This window comes from Ooceraea biroi, chromosome 3 (genome assembly GCF_003672135.1).
Source record: "Ooceraea biroi isolate clonal line C1 chromosome 3, Obir_v5.4, whole genome shotgun sequence".
Classification (NCBI taxonomy): domain Eukaryota; kingdom Metazoa; phylum Arthropoda; class Insecta; order Hymenoptera; family Formicidae; genus Ooceraea; species Ooceraea biroi.
Genome location: NC_039508.1, coordinates 8,153,414 through 8,168,187, shown reverse-complemented (window position 1 = coordinate 8,168,187; position 14,774 = coordinate 8,153,414). Strand labels below are relative to the sequence as shown.

At 32.8% G+C, this 14,774-nt stretch overlaps 1 protein-coding gene and 1 pseudogene across 1 annotated transcript; both read right to left on the bottom strand.

Moving 5' to 3' along the window:
- Window positions 1-759: 759 nt before the first annotated feature.
- On the bottom strand, window positions 760-2,376 carry LOC113561667 (annotated as a pseudogene).
- On the bottom strand, window positions 2,036-3,397 carry LOC113561668 (ATP-dependent DNA helicase RRM3-like). Its single transcript, XM_026968407.1, has one exon. It carries the CDS (start codon window positions 3,299-3,301, stop codon window positions 2,468-2,470), a length of 834 nt encoding a protein of 277 aa, XP_026824208.1. The 5' UTR covers window positions 3,302-3,397; the 3' UTR covers window positions 2,036-2,467.
- Between the last annotated feature and the right edge of the window lie 11,377 nt (window positions 3,398-14,774).

Below are 14,774 nucleotides of genomic sequence, written 5' to 3'. Positions count from 1 at the left end.
GGCATCGAGTATACGCGCTTCTTGGTTATGGATATTTACAAAAAGTGATAGAAAGTTGCGCCAATACAAGAAAAGAATATTTTATTATAGTATTATTGTATGTATACTATATTCTACAAAAGTTGTGATATCAGAAAGTAGCGCCAATACAATATAAGAAATTTTACTATAGTATATTATTGTATAGTAGAATATATAAATTTATATTATATACTATGTATAGTAAATAAAAATTAAATAAAAAAAAGTTTCGATAAAAGTAAAATTTTTTAAGAAAAAAACTTGGCGCTGCTGGATTTCAAAATGAAAGAACAATGTCAATTCCCTATTTCGGATAAAACGTAAATAATATAACTAACATAATTCTATAATTTTATTGCAATATCATATTATATTATATGAGATACATAATGATATATATATATATATATATACTATACTTTCGGTTTGTATAACTTTATATTCTTAGTTAATCTAGCAGGGCCAAGTTTTTTTCTTTAAAAAATTTTACTTTATAAAAATTTTTATACCCTTTTTTTTAAAAAGGTAAGTTTGTATGGATAAAATACTGACACTAAATAATTGCTTCGAGATACTTGGCTAGTTAACTATTGATTTCATATTTAGTTTTGATTTTTATAAATAAGTTTTTTAAACTTTTTGTTGCGTATAACTTGGGATTTTTTATGTACTTGGCGTACTTTTTTCACTTTTATAAGGTTTTTTTAGTGCGATCTCATTGCTTTTTGTAAAAATGTTTTATTTATATTTTTCTGCAAAAAATATGTATGCATTTTTAGCATTTCGTGGCCAACTGCACTTTTGTACTTTCGAATAATTTATTAATTGCCATTCGGTACCTTTAGCACGTACTATGTTTGTATAATGTCCATCAATTGTACTTTCACCTTCATGAAAAATTCCACTAATAATTTTATATATATTCGCACCAATAGAGATCTTTTCCGTAGGTACACTTTTAATTTTTAAATATGTTATTTTAATAATTTTTGTATCACTAATTTTAAATAACAATAACTGTAAGATAATAACACTTCCTGTTATTATTATATCAGTCCTTACAAGTGTAGAAGTAGCACCACAATTAGTACATATTTTTTCAACATTATTCCAGCGTGAAAAACTATATTGTATTAGTTCTTGTAAAGTGTATGATTTTTTTAAATTTTCGGGTAAGTGAAGCAATAATATATAATTTGTAGAAATTTTTGTGTTTGTATAATTGCATACTTTACATCGTAAAGTAATGTTTAATTGGTGCTCAATTACACTCTTTATATTATCTATTTTATTAATAAGATGTATAATAAATTCACTAACATCCTGTTGAATTTTTTTGAGATATTTATGTCCTGCCAATTGCCGGATTGCCATTATATTAATAGTTTTATCGTTTGATATGTAACAATCAATAAATGTTCTTATAATATTCGTATGCTCAAGGCGAAGCAAAAAGTTTCTGAGAGTAGAAGAATGAAGTATACATTGAATTGAAACATTAGCATAGCAAGATATATTATCAACATTTGGAAGTCCTCTTATATGCCACAAAGAATAATCATTAATATCCTTATCATCAATTTGACATTCCAAGACATTTTTTGATATTGCCCAAATTCTATCATGAACCTTCTGAATACGTTGTTTCAAAATATTAATATGAAGAAGATCTGGCCTGTATTGTATTCGTAATCTGTTATATTCTATTATAGCTAACTCATTTGCTTTTACAGAAGAGGGATCAAAATTTATAAGGTGCAATCCACTCAACGTAGTCACTCGTGAAAGAGCGACATATATTTGTCCACAACTGAATATAGAATTTCCAGCTTCCACAATAGCATGCTTTAAACTCAATCCTTGACTTTTATGGATAGTCATACCATAACTTAGACATATAGGAAATTGTTTTCTTATAACAAATGCTCTATCCATTACTTCAAATTTGACACTTACACGTTCTATAATATGCTATATTCCTGATGACATTCTTATCTTTAGTTTTTCTACTTTATTGTCAATTGCGCTACGTATAATTGATGTAATTGTACCAATGGTACCATTCATAAGACCTAAACTAATATCGATATTTCTTCTAATCATTACACGCGCTCCTACTTTGACAGTTATGATTCTTGCTAATCCAGCTGTTCGAGAACTATCTTCATCGTCTTTATTTAATATCTTCATAACTTTTTTCTTTAAATATGATGCACATTCTGCCAGATCTTGAGCAACGAGTTCTATCTTATCCGAAGAAATACGATCTAACATTGCAGTATTCAAAATATCACATAATGCACAAGTTGGAAGTAAACAAACTGTATCCATTGGTAAATTTTGTAAGTAATTACATAAATCTTGTAATCGGTCGTCATAATTAGTTTCTCTAAAATTAATTTTTCTCGTTTCTAAAAGTTATATCCGAATCTGTTACTGTTCCAACTCAAATTCTCGTTAATATATCTCGATAAGAGTCATCACCTTGTTGTCGCACATTAATTTGTAATTCATCATAAGTGAATAAAGACCATAAATTTACAGAACCCATTGCACCAACATACTTCTGAATTTGTAATTTTGATAATTCAATAAAAGGCGGATCTTCATGTACATGTGGAAGTTGCAATAAATCTCCAAAAAGAAGTATATGTTTTTTGCCGAACCATCCATTATCACAATCCATGGTATTAAATATTTCTGTTAGTCGAAGATGTATGTACATTAAAGTGATATTTGAAATTATTGAAACTTCATCGATAATTATTAAAACAACATTCTGAAGTTCGTCCCGTATAACTTTAAGAGCTATATCAGAAAGTTGTTTATATTTAGCAGTACGGCCATGTTCTACTGGCAATTGAAATAATCTATGAATAGTAAATCCATCAATATTGAAAGCTGTTATACCGGTTGGTGCAGTTACCGCTGTATCTTTGTCTCCAATATATTTTTTAATCCAACATCTAATAGTTTTGATCAAAAAACTCTTTCCAGTACCACCTTCATCGCTAACATAAAGTCGAAGAACTTCGTTATTACTATCAGATAAAGCAGCAGTAATTCTATTAAAGATTCGTTTTTGATCAGTATTTAATTGCGTCACCATTGCATCGACGTTAACTTCACTTTTATTACCAACATCTTTAAAGTCCCTCATTGCCCCTTCAACGTCGACAGGAACACATTCTAATGGACAATTTTCAAGACAGTCATTTTCCTCTTCATCTTTTCTAATGTCTAAAATTTTTTCTTGAATTAATTCTCCAATATTATCCATACTTGCTGAGTGTCGATTATTCTTTCGTGATACTGAAGAGCATCTTTCAATTCAAATTGTACTAAAGAAAATGCTTCTGTATAACTATCACATTCATTCTTTAATTCATTAATATCTCTCCAAGGCTGAAATAATAACAACAATGAAAAATAATACCTCTCTGGTTGAGTATGGACATTGTATCTGTAATGATTGATAAGATATCCACGTTTACGTTTCTTTAAATATAAAGATTCACCGAGCACGTAATACTTTATTTTCGTAGAAATTGGTTTAGCTTTCGTAATATCATACCATTTTGCATAATCATACAAATTAGTAGATTCTAGTTCTTTAGGTCTGCTCCGATAATATGTATCAATTAAAGAAGGACAAAAAATATCGATAGATTCAGAATTTAACATTTCAATCTCTTTGCGAGACCTAACTTTTCTACTTCTAATCATATTTACATCTAACCATCTTATAGTCGTTTCCTTGTCAGTACCGTATAATGATATTCCTAACAAAGTGTCAGCAGCTTCAAGAGCTCCACATTCCCTGTGATTCAACATGCGCACTCCAATATTCCAAAGACAACTTCTCAACGATTTTGTTAAATTTATCTTTTGAAATGTATCTTCTGCATTATTACTCTTTTCTGCTTTGGAAACATATTTTGTAGTATACCAAGTTAATAACGTAGATTTTTCACCTACAAATTGAATATCCATGTTTCCTTCCCAAGCAACAAGAATAGCTGAATTATAATCATTAATATTGATTTCTTCTTTAGATCGTGGCAGATCATACAATCTGCTTTTTGTTTTCAACTGTCTTCTATCCGCTATTGAAACAGCAACGTCTCTAATTTTCAAAGCATTTGCTACAGATCTTGAAAAGCCAAACCTGCACACTTTAGAAAAACCTACTTTAGTTTTTTTAGTACGCAAGCAGTAATCATTATGTTTATGTCGTTGATGTGTATTTACACGTCGATGTAATTCAGGTGATATCTCTTTATTTGGCATTCTACAAGTAACATATTTTAAGATAAAAGATGCAATTTCTTCATTAGAAGATGTACCAATTATCGGAGCATCTTTTATCCAAATTAACAAATGAAAATGCTGCATTCCTCTGCCTTGATATTCACGACGCCAAAAGTAATGAGTGACCTCTCCGATTGGATTATCAGGTGAACAAATAAAATCAAGCATAGCTTTAAATTTATTATCTATGAATCTCGAAGTTGATACAGGATCGAATGCAATAAGTTCGTTTGCAGATTTTCCATTGGCAATTGGTTCATTTATTTCTCGAAGATATTCTATCAAATCGGTCCATAACCATTCGCATGGACTAAGAGTAAGAAACCAAGTAGCAGGTCCGTAATTATTTATCATACAACGCAAATTGCCTCTAGGTATTCTCCAATATTGTTCTGTATTTCGTAACTTAGAAAATATAGTACTTAAGTTAGATTCAAGCTGCTGGTTAGATAATTGCTCCAAATAAGTAGCAGCTGTATACTTTTCACGAGGATCAGTAACATTTAGTTTATGAAATATGCCAGCATTTAATTGTCGCATATTGGTATCATGTAATGAATAGAAAAGAAATTGTGGATTTGTCCGAAATTCCGAGTGTTCCGACATAAGTCTTAATTTAATATATTCGAAATCAGTTATCCGGACACATCTATCTTCATGCTGTCCATTTACACCATATGGATATAAATCAGGAAAACATTTTGTATCCAAATCTTTATTACGGTTATCCAATGGAATATCTTGAATTTTCTTCATTTGATAAAGTTTAGTTGCAGGTTCATTTATTCTTTTTTCATACATAGGATATATTGTACATTGTTCATAATATTCATCTGTTTGCGACATTTGAGTCAATAATGCCTCGCGTGTTTTCTTAATGTTATTTTCTTCATTATCATAACATTGAGAATCATGTTCTTGAAACTCAACGTTTTGTAATTCGGAATGTAACAAACTTTCAGGAGATGTTGGTAGTATAATGTCTGAATATATAGGATTATTTTGTTTTAACCATATTAAGGCTGTCCATACTATTTTACATCGACTAATTTTTCCCAGATTATATTTGCTTTAGTTGGAATACCACGAACTAATATATATAGTTCATGATTTAGATTAATAGGTTCATTAGAAGGACAAATCTTCTTTAAGGTTTCTTCCATAGGCAATGGCAAATGGAACGTTCTACTTTTTACTTTTAAAACCATGTGTTTGTGTGGTAAATTTTTATTCATTACTGTACCCATTCTTTGCACAACTTGAAATGCTTTAGCTCGTTGTATAAGAATTCGTTCATGATCATTTAATGTTGTAATTTCTTTTGGTACAGGTAACACTTGAAACTTATTGGTTCTGCATGTTGGTGGTATTTTGTTATTTTTAAAATATCGATCACAAAATTTGCAAATCTTATAATTTTCATTGATTTTTAATCCTACATCATTAATAAAATTATTTCAAACTGTTGTACCATTTTTCTTACAAATTTTTACTATAATAATATCTCTTTTAAGGTAATATTTTGTGCAAGAAATGCAGACATACTTTGGAACATCTATTGATCGTTTCATAAATGCGTTAAAGACCAAATTATATTGAGACTGAATATCATCCTCATTTAAATTTATTTCCGCAGTAATCTGTGATAAAGTCGTTGCTTTTTGTTGAGCCTCAGTTGCAATATCACGGAGTCTGTTTATATCAACATCATTTAATGCTTTGTGTAATTTATTTAATTTTTTATTAAAATTGATCAAATAATATATTGTTACGTCCAGAGCTCCGTGAGCTCGAGGAAGGACGCAACCAGACGCCTCTCGAGGTACGTAGGCACACAACCGCAGTACCTCGTGTGTTCGAGCCGACCTTTTTTGTTTCAATTTTCGGGTCAACGACCAAAGTCGATTTTACCCTATTATTCGAAACGGACACTCGATTTTTGGGTCAACGACCTAAGTCGATCTACCCTAATAGTTCGAGACGGTCAACTCGATGGTCCTTTTTTGGTAAGGGAAATGAATCCCTATTACACAAGGTTAGGACCCGTACAATCTGTCAAGGACGAGGGTGAAACGAGGGTAATTAACTAAAATGAAATTTATTTGGTAAATTAACAATAATTTATTCTGTCAGTGGTCATCAGAAAATACAAGTACAAATGGTAAGAATTTTGAATCTGGATTGCGGATTTGAACATGATTATAAAAACTAAAATTCGATTGAAACGCCGCTACGGGAAACGCAATACAATATCAATACGCATTTTACTAAAATATTTACACAAGTTGAAAATTAATCCGATTCATTCGGAAAAACATCGGTACATATTTTATAATTCTAAATTAATTCTAACTCAAACCGTATAATAATTAATCCAAAAAACGTTGACACAAAGGAGGGAGACCATTTTGGGCCCCTTTCTCTATTAATAAAATATGGTTTATTCGAAAGCTTATGATGAAAGCTTAATGTAATGTAGAAACTTAAGTTTGCAGCTAATGCAGAAGAGGAATGGGAAACATAAGAATATTGAATCAAGCGCGAAGTTCAAAACGTTAGTTTTCGTCCCCATCACTCGTATCACTACTTTCTACGGCTGCAGTCACGTCATCCAGGAAGCTTGCTGGCAATGGTATAGATATGAAATGTCTGCCATATCCTAAATACCATAATACTGTCATGACGTCGGCGCAACAATCCACTGTGCGAAGACCATTCTCGCACTGACAACAGTATCCTATTATGGCATTTAGGGCTTCTCGGTTCTTATCAATTAAGATGTAAACTAGGTACTTTGTTCTTCCTGAATGACGAGACTGTATTCGAATTCGAATGAGACTATTATCTCCTGTGAGCAGGTCATACTTTTCAAGTGGTAAACGCTCAGCATGAATGCACACTTGAAGTTCGTACATTCCGTCTACTCGTATGTGTTCAGCATAATAAGACCTAGCCTGCTTTATTTGATAGCTTCCTAAAGCAATAGTTCTTAACTCCTGTAATGATAACTCAGGAAAATCTGGCACTGACTCTGCGGTCATTCGAGCGAATATTATTTGTTTTCGATTTAAGTTAAGTGCTTCAACGAGGTCATTAAGCTTATTTGGAATGTTTATTTTTGACAACATTAGATCTGCAATACGCTCACCATCCAAACTATCAGATTCTATTGGTAATTTTGTAAGATTGAGAATTGCGCCGGCAATTGTAAAGTCCATCATTAAATGGGGTATTTCAGTATTTTGCCAGACCTTATTAAAATAGGAATAGATCTGTTTGAATCGACCGTTAACTGCCTCAACAACAAATCGACATTTTGTCACTAATCGTGATCTGTTCGCTTGTTCAACCGAAAGAGAGGTTTGACCGCGTTCAATGAATTCTGGCATTTTTATTACGAATCCGTAACTCTCTAATACAGGAATAGCTGACACAAAGCCTCGATCTACAATGAAAATATCTCCTTGTTGAAATCTTGAACGAACACTATTTGTATCTTTAAATAAAGATAATATAATATCAGCGTCAGATTTATTAGCATCAAAAGGACCGAAGAGATATATTATGTGACCGTCCGGTGCAACAGCAACCATAGGTTTAACAAGATTTCGGTACTTATGCATACTGTAGGATGCTCTTTGGAATCTATAGTTGAAGCTCTTTTGACAATAGATGTAAGTACCATCCCAAATGGTAATTGCTCGATTATCATCGTCTGCACAGAAAAGATTTCGAGATACTACTGTTCTATGATCAAGAAGAACCAATCTGTTATCAGCTTCAAATCTATGAATGCCCAGATACTTCGGAACGAACTGATTATACAGACTGATGCGAGCGGCATTCATCCATCGTTCGACATTTGTTCTCGAATGTTTTTTATCGAAAAGATCTGCGATGGCTTGGTCTGAGAGAGCTTTTCGATATTTAACCAGGAGACAACCTAAAGATGTTCTACTAGGAACATTTTTACATAGTTCAATAAATTGATCTTTTGTAACACCAGTCCAGTCTTGCACCAGCCTATCAGGCATCTCTTCAATATAATCAAAATTGATTGACTGCGTTGACGAAATAGATGTTTCAACAAGGCAGTCAATCAATTCTTCGATTTGTTTAACAGTGAACTGAAATATAGGACTATTTAGAACTTCAGTCCAAATATCGTTATTGTGCCTAGCGCGTACTCTAGAATCGAGCGGCAAGTAAAAACGGAACCTACGAAGAACATCTTGTCTCGTTTCGAGAGATATTCGAAATCGTTCCTTAGTAACACAGCTAAAAACGCATTTTTTTTCAGTACTCGCAGCTCGTGATGTTAAAAGAGTGATTGTAGAAGTCGCTTCTTTTTTATTAGAAAGTACATATCGCGCCTTATGATAGCAAGCATGACAAATATAGTCATGTTCATTAGGTAGCTGCAAACCTTCATCTCTATTTTTTTGACGGTGTTCTCTCTGGCCTCCATGTAATGCTGTTTGACATATTGGAAAACACCGACATTTTCAGGAAGACTTAATAAATGTTTTTGTTTTTCTCTCAAAAGAGACTTTCCACAACATCCACAACGCAATGAATGCATTGGAATATCTGAACACGAGGCCTCGCTACTGGTATCCGATTGCATCGTCTCCGTGCGACTAAGTGCCATGAGCACAAAAAGAACGCTTTCAGACAGAGGTGCCAGACGGTAGTCGCGGCTCACGACTCAGATAGTGGAGGGGATGATACACTCAAGCAAGAGTGCGCTCAGCGCTTCGTTGAGTGGTTCGTGGCTTGTGTACGTCACCCCCTCCACCATCGTAAGCCGTGAGCTGCGGCTGCCGTCTGGCACCTCTGCTTTCAGCACAATCCGTTGTTGTGAATTCACAACTTAGAATATTCACTGAGGCGACGAAGTTGTTTTTGCGCCCGTGAGGGAGGTATATGTATGCTATGTGTACGCCGGCTATTCCCACTACTTCTTCCCACGATTTACCACCACATATGAGTAACATATTCGCGTAGTCGCGGCCGCGATTTACAGTCGCAACGCAATTGCTATTTCGAGTTAAATCCGCAAGGGCCATTGTTTACTTCCGATAGTGATAAAGAAACCTAATGGGAGCTTTATCGGGCCTTTAAATCTAAGATAATATTAAAAGAAGATATCACAAATCTTTAAAAACAAGAGAAAGAACAATTTTCTTACCAATGGATTTTAAGGCTAATACAACCTTTCCTGCACGTCCTGCTTAAAATTTCTCTTAACAACTTTTGATCAGGACTTCATAACAAATAATTTGAGCCATATTTGAATTGTAGAGAAAGGGGCCCAGAAACCGTCTAAAATGGTCACTTTTCTTACTAACATTACATTATTTACGCCTACATTTCAAAATTAAAATTATTTAAAAATTCACTTATGTAAGACGCGAGGATCAGGACAGGGTGGACGCGGTTTGGTCGCACGATAGCAAATCTGCCGATGAGGAATAATCCGAATCTGCTGAGGAATCGGTTGGTCCGCGAATATTATCGGCCACTTAAATGGAAATAAATCGAAATAAACAATTGCTCTACTGGAATCGCGAAACGATTAGAGGGTAATTAAATTTTGAGAATTTACTTTTCTTGTATCGGTTCACGGATGGAGTTGATCGTCAATGAGTCAGGCGATGGAGCCAACCAGACCAGAATCGCTCGGGTGGAGTCCAACACTGACTCTAATATTTAAGCCCGATGTCCCGATCACGGGAACGTAACAGTAACGATGTGAATTGCAAGCTGGCCAAGATAGAAGAGACTCTCTGACCAAATTTTTCCCTTTATATAGAGCTAAAGAGTGTAGGCGGGGGTCACTCTTTTCCCAGAAAAGAAGAACGGAAAAAGGCAATAAAATTGTTTCTAATGAAGCGTCCATTGCTTCTGTATTACTATGATATCTGATGGATTTACGTTATCGTTTCCAAGGATTAGAGTCCGGCGCTTGACTTGTGAAAATCCTTCACTTGACCATCCATATTACAATCCATGTTTACATGTCCTTAATCTATTTTACAGCTGCCCCTGTATGGCAGGGTTCCTTATCGGTGGATTACTTTTATTGCCGTCACCGAGTGACAATTCCCAAGTCCCGCTCCGCCTTTCCGAATCAGAAGCGGTCTTTATTTAGTGATTAACTATTGATTTCGGGTGATTTTTCCCTCTTTTTCTCTTATCGAACGTTTCAGCCGAGCGCAGGTGGGGGTGTGTGAAATATTTTTGTGAATCTTATGGTTTACGTATCGTTTCATGATATCTATTACAATAAGACCACCTGTTCCCCCCTACGCTCGTCCGGTCGTTTTCCCGTTACTGGGGATTAATTCTTATCTGTTTCTTCCCTTTATTTTATGTTTTCCCTATAGAAGCGAGGAACCGTGGAGTCTCCTGGACGTAACAATATTAATCTTTTAATATTCCGTATCATCGGATAATGGGGAGATACTATTTCAATAGATAAAAGCCATGATCTGCATACTTTATAGTCAATATAACAGCCATGAGAATAACCTAGTTTGTCTTGATGTATCCGATTGTAACAATTATGATAACATAAAAATTTGTTACGAAAAGTCTTTAATGTACAATTTGAAAATGCTTCAAAGTAATACTTCAAATCATTTATAATGATCTCTTCTATTTTACAAAGGAAACTACAGCGCCATGCTTTTCTGGTTTTGTGTTTTGATTCTACTAAAGGTAAAATATTAATTGCTTTGCCTTCGGAATCCATTACAATAGGTTCAGAAAAATTATATACACGATAGGTAGTTTCTGCAAAATATAATTCCGAAGAAGTGGTATGTTTAGCTTGTCCACAAAACATATTTACATAATCTGTAAATTTTAATGAAGGACATTCCGTTACACGTGTCAGACAAACTTCAATTTTTTGTTTATATTTAAGAAATATTCTTTTCATTTGCTGAATATAAACCTTTCTTATATAAAAGCACCATTTTGTTATACGTTCAGCCTCCAATCTATTTTCAGACAACGATGCCATTCTAAGAAGCTTTGATATATTTCTAATACACTTTTCTTTATTGTATTTCAGTATAATATTATTATTATTAATTTTATGATTATTTTTTAATCCTTTACGTATTTTGTTTTTATAGTAAATCTTTCTATTTAATAGCACATTATTTTTATATAATCTATAATATTCCTTCTTCGATTTCTTTACATCATTTCTATATTTTTCATAATATTCCTTATTCCATTTCTTTTTGTCATTTATATGTTTTACATAATATTCCTTATTCCATTCCTTTATATCATTTCTATGTTTTTCATAATATTCCTTATTAGATTTCTTTATATTATTTTTCTGTTTTTCATAATTACTTTGTTTTCTTCTTAATAACTCTTTTCCATGTAATTCATAATATTGTTTGTTAAGAACTCTTTTCTTATTTTTACGTAAACTAATAACATCTATCTTATGCAATAAAATGTTTTCTGATTTATAGTTCTTATTATGCTTTTTATTACTATCTCTATGATTATGACAATTTATTTTACTTTTCATCCTTTGTTGATCTCCAGTTAAATCTTTAGTCATTATAATGTTATTAATTATACTATCTTTCTTGAATTCATATTTACTATTAATTTGTTTTAAACCAATTGATACTGTAAGTTGAGGAAAGTGTTCTATTCTATTTGATTGAAACATTTCCGCTAAATGCTGACGCATTACACTATGATCATATATAATTCTATCCTATTGAAGATTAAATGAAAGAGATACTGCAAAGGCTATTGCAAAAACTCCGCAATCGTTACCATTAGGTTGCAACTGAACCGTTGGAAACTGTACTGGTTGTTTATCAAAGGAATAGAATGGATATAATTTTTCAAGATAAATTTTATGATGTGCATGTAATTGTTTCATATTCAATGAGTCATAGATATAAATCATTTTAGTATCGTAATAGCTGCAAACCCAATGACCGTCTAAATTAGTTGCTATATCGCTGCAACTATGCAATATTTGAACATGTTTTTGATTTTCAGAAACAGGTTCAATTCTATCAGGACATTGAATTTTCCATGACTCACGTGGTTTATATTGTGAGCAATTTTTTAATAATAAACCAAAGTAGTCAATATGAATATCTTCTAACCATTTACCTCTAAGAATAGTCTGTATGTACTGCTAGCTTAGAGGTGAAATATTTGTAACAACATTTATATATTTACGTTCAGTTGTCTTTGTTATACAAGAACTGATATCATTTACAATATCATTATTTTTATTCATTATATCATAACAATCAAATGGATCTGACATTGTATTATCTTTCTTTACTATTTGCTCTATTATCATTTCATTATCAGTTGTATTGTTTTTTATTTTCTTTATTAAATCACGGACTTTTCCTGTTCAGCTTTTCCTTCTTGATGTTTTCGTTTTTTCTTAGCTATTTCCTCTATTCTTTGTATTTGATCCAAAGTAAAAAGTTTCTTGCAATCAGTGGATCTTATAATTCGAGGAAAGTGTTCTATTTTATTTACTTTAAACATTTGTGCTAAATATTGACGCATTAAAGTATCATCATACATAACTGTATCTGGTCGAAGGCCAAATAAAAGTGATATACTGCAAATGCAATTGCAAAAACACCACAATCATAAGCATTAGATTGTCTTTGAACTGTCGGAAATCGTGCAGGTTTCTTATTAAAAGAATAAAATGGATATAACTTTTCAAAATATATCTTGTGATGAGCATGCAAACGTTTTAAATTCAATGAATCATAAATATAAATAGCTTTTGTATCATAATAGCTACAAACCCAATGCCCATTTTCACTAGTAATCATATGCTACAACTATATAAAATTTGAATATGTTTCTGATCCTTACAAACAGATTCGATCGTCTCGGGACATTGTATTCTCCATGTTTCACGTGGTCGATATTCCGAACAAGATTTTAATAACAACCCAAAATGATCAATATGGATGTCTTCTAACCATTTATTTTCAAATATTATCTACATCGCGCAAGTATTTAAGGATTGCATATTATCATTTATTTTATAAGCACACATATTTTAATAATTTTTTTAAAAGCAAATAATTTTTTTAATAATTAGGCAAGCGTTAAATATTTAACAATACTCAAATTCAACGCTCTTACAGCAAACAATTCTTTTCAATAGTTAAACTGATAAGGCAAGGAAAGACTTAATGCTGATGCAGTTGAGTCTTTTATTTAGCGTTTATACAGCAAAGAATTCTTGCCAACAATAAGCTGGTAAGACAAAGCAAGACTTAGCTAATACAACTAATACAGCTGAGTTTTTTATTCAGCTTTTATAGCAGCCGACTTATTTAATGCAGCGCTTTTTAAATGCAGCGCTTATGGCAGCCGAAATTCAGCGCCAGAGAGCAGCCGCTATAGTTTTTTAACGTTTTTTTTTTTTATAAAACGTTCTCAATGTGTAACCTGCAAATAAACATATTTTATTCATTATTAATATTAAACAATCCATGATATAACTTATAAAAATACAGTTATTTATAATAATACCTTTAATATGTAATTATTATGCCAAACAATTGGATATTTGCCGTTGATAATAATAGTTTGTCTGCTGACTGCAGAAATGGCGGCTGTAACAAAATAAAATTATGATGTATGTACATACATTTAGCAATAGTATTTTTATACACATATCGTAACATACACACATACACATACACACACGCACGCACGCACGCACGCACGCACGCACGCACGCACGCACGCGCACACACACACATATATATGTATGATGTATGTATACCTACTGTATATACTCTTAATTCACATATATAATTATATCCGAATAGCTTCTAACCACGTACCACGTACCATGTGTTTTCATTCGTGTGAAAACGAAGAGACACACACACAACCATCGACTACGAAAATAAACAAAAGCTATAAACCTTGGTGTTATATGAAATATGCGCAATCCAGTGACTCCGGTGAAATACTATGCGGGCTTGATGAACTCTGCGTGGCAGCGTGTTACTCCGGCTTGGATGTCAGAAGGGATGATGCGCAGATGAGATGGTGTTTGTTACAAGTGAAGTCACACACAATAAATAATAGAAAATACTTTATGACTGGATAGCTCTGTGTATATTATACAGTCTTTCATGTAGGACAGATCGTCACAGACTGACTTGCTACGTGGCTCGACAATACAAAAGGCCGAATCATACGGAACACGCACGCCGCCGAACGTGTGTTTACATATACATATTAGCGAATATTTTGGCGCGTACATTAAAATGATCGATATCCGATTAAACAACCTAAATACATATTAATACGTTAAGACTTGGCGAGCAGTATAAGACATTTGACACTTAACAACTTGCGCCATCTTCACTGACAAACAATCACTAATGATCAAT